The following is a 3,092-nucleotide window of genomic DNA, read 5'->3' on the forward strand; positions in this document are numbered from 1 at the left end:
GTTAGAAGTTAAATTATAAGAACATTGGACAATTACAATGTATTATATGATACAAAACGACGTAGTATAATGAGTATGGGTACCCAAACTTATATACCCTTAAGGGTATATTCACTTTTCCCTATATATATATATATATATATATATATATATATATATATATATATATATATATATATATATATATATATATACATATATATATATATAGGTTCATTTGAGACAATTCTACTTTTGTGAGATCGTGAGATTAAATCTAAAAATAATTTTAAAATGCAAAATAAATGGAAAAATCCAAAAATTCTTTTTTAAATATTATTTTCGGAACTTGAATTAACTAAAAAAAATAAAAAATAATAAAATAATAAAAAAAATCCATTTTTTTTGAAAAATATGTGAAATATTCTAATAGAATATTACACTGACATATTCTAAAAAATAATTTTAAAATGCAGAATAAATGGAAAAATCTAAAAATTCTTTTTTTAAATATTATTTTCGGAACTTGAATTAACTAAAAAATAAAAATAAATTCCTTTTTTTTTGAAAAATACGTGAAATATTCTAATAGAATATTACACTGTACATATTCTAAAAAATAATTTTAAAATGCAAAATAAATGGAAAAATCCAAAAATTCTTTTTTTAAACATTATTTTCGGAACTTGAATTAACTAAAAAAAATTAAAAAAAAAATAAAAAAATGCGTCTCACGGTGTCACAAAATTAAGCCGTCTCATATGAACCTAACCCTATATATATATATATATATATATATATATATATATATATATATATATATATATATATATATATATATATATATATATATATATATATATATATATACTTGGTTATAACACGTGGGAACCACGGTTATAAAATAAATTAAATATTTATAAAGAAACTTATAATTACTAATCAATTATTGTAAAAAAATTTATTAATTAAGATATATATTGTTGTATTTATATGAAACTATAATCGTTGTTTTAAATGAAAATCTGAAATATATTTTGAAGATATATATCAAATAATATTTATTTGTGAAGTAATGAAGAAAAATAACAATAATATATAATAAAATAATAAATGTATTATAGCAATAAACAACCACAGTAAATGAAGTAAATTAAATTTTTATGTAATTAGTTAATTAAGTTGTTCAAATAAACATATATGAAAAAATATAACAAATCAGAACTGAAAATTACAATAAAATTTTATTAAAAATAATAAGAATAAATGTTATATGAAATAATATTGTACAAGATATTTACAGATTTCTAAAAACTTCTTTATAAACAACATTAGAAGTTTTATTTGTAGGTCTACTATCCTTATCTAAAATTAACAATTTTAATCCTTGTCTACTTTGAACTCTAGATAAGGCAACATACAATTGACCATGTGAAAAAACCGGATCTTTCAGAAACAAACCAACCTTAGATAAGGATTGTCCTTGGCTCTTGTTAATTGTCATTGCAAAACAAACAGTCAATGGAAACTGTCTTCTTCGGAATTTGAATGGTATTTTTTTTCCAGATGGTGTTAAGGTCATTCTTGGAATAAAGGTCCGATTTCTAATATTAGTTCCAGATATGATAACTGCCTCAATAACATGTTTGCCCAAAGATACCACCTATAGTCTAGTTCCATTACATAAGCCATTTTTTTGATCAACGTTTCTTAGTAACATAACTGGAACCCCGCCTTTCAAAACTAACTTATGATTTGGGAGACCTGAAACTTTAAGACCATTTAAAACATCAGGTGAGTATAAATTCGCATCAAACTGATCATTGATAAACTCAGATTTGCATAGTTTATCTGAACTTAGACATTCGACTTCATCTCCTGGAAATAATGACAGCAAATGATCATTTATTTTTCCGACAACTTCATTTTTTGGAGCAAGTATTGCTCTTTCTTGAAAATATTCTGGAATGTTAGAATATTCAAGAATAGAAGGATATACAAACTCAATTAATGAACCTATAGGATCACAATGATCATTAATTAGAAGATCCTTTGGAATATCAATAATCCCTTCACCATCATTAGAACCACCAAGTTTCCCTTCTCCTATATCCAAAAGCCATTTTGCAAAAGTTGTTGTTTGTTTAATAGCAGATGCATCACTTCCGACAGTTAGCCTCATGTTTTTCGTTAGTTTATGGACTTTGCATTGTTGCCATAAATATGATGAACTTAAAGAAGCATTGACAATGTCTTGTCTACTACCACTTGGGATAACAGGCAGAATTTGTCTAAAATCTCCTCCAAAAACAATCACTTTCCCTCCAAATGGCAAATTTGAGTTTCTAGGATTATGACACTTGAATATATCTTTCAAAGTTCGATCTAAAGCTTCAAATGCATGCTTGTGAATCATGGGTGCTTCATCCCAAATGATCAATGAGGTTTTTTGTAATAAACTGGCAAGTTCACTATTTGGTGTTATGGAACAAACAGAAACCTCAATAAGAACCAAAGGAATTATAAACCATGAATGTGTTGTCCTGCCACCAGGTAATAATAAAGAAGCAATCCCACTTGAAGCAACATTTAAAACAATTTGAAAATTACATCTAACTGCAGCAGATAACGTCTTCCAAAGATAGGTTTTACCTATTCCACCATACCCGTAGACAAAGAAAAGACCCCATTCATTATTCTTAATTGCAGTCATGATATCATCAAAAATGTTACGTTGCTTAGATGTTAATGCTTTAGAAAGTTGATCAAACTCTTTCTTTAAACTTGGTATGTCATAAACTAACTCCTCACTGATAAGACGGTTGATTGAAGAAGATACATAATCAACATCAGGGCAGGGCATCCTTGTAATTTTTTTGAGACTTAAATTGTTACGAAGTAAAATTTGTTCAATCTCGAACAAAGTCATGTTCTTAATTTGATCTTCGTTAAGTGATAAACCTGAAATAGAAATGGCATAATAATTAGAATAAATTTAAAGAAAGAGTTTGTATATATATATATATATATATATATATATATATATATATATATATATATATATATATATATATATATAGAGAGAGAGAGAGAGAGAGAGAGGTAGGTTCAAA

The 3,092-nt window shown here is 25.6% G+C and overlaps 1 protein-coding gene across 1 annotated transcript; it reads right to left on the minus strand.

Moving 5' to 3' along the window:
* Positions 1 to 1,642: 1,642 nt before the first annotated feature.
* LOC111895773 (uncharacterized) lies at positions 1,643 to 2,842 on the minus strand. The gene has a single exon (XM_023891837.1). It carries the CDS (start codon positions 2,840 to 2,842, stop codon positions 1,643 to 1,645), a length of 1,200 nt encoding a protein of 399 aa, XP_023747605.1.
* Positions 2,843 to 3,092: the final 250 nt, after the last annotated feature.

The sequence above is a fragment of the Lactuca sativa genome, chromosome 9 (genome assembly GCF_002870075.4).
Source record: "Lactuca sativa cultivar Salinas chromosome 9, Lsat_Salinas_v11, whole genome shotgun sequence".
NCBI lineage: Eukaryota > Viridiplantae > Streptophyta > Magnoliopsida > Asterales > Asteraceae > Lactuca > Lactuca sativa.

Coding starts and splice junctions, on each gene's coding strand:
- LOC111895773 (XM_023891837.1), bottom strand. CDS start 2,842: ATGCCCTGCCCTGATGTTGATTATGTATCTTCTTCAATCAACCGTCTT.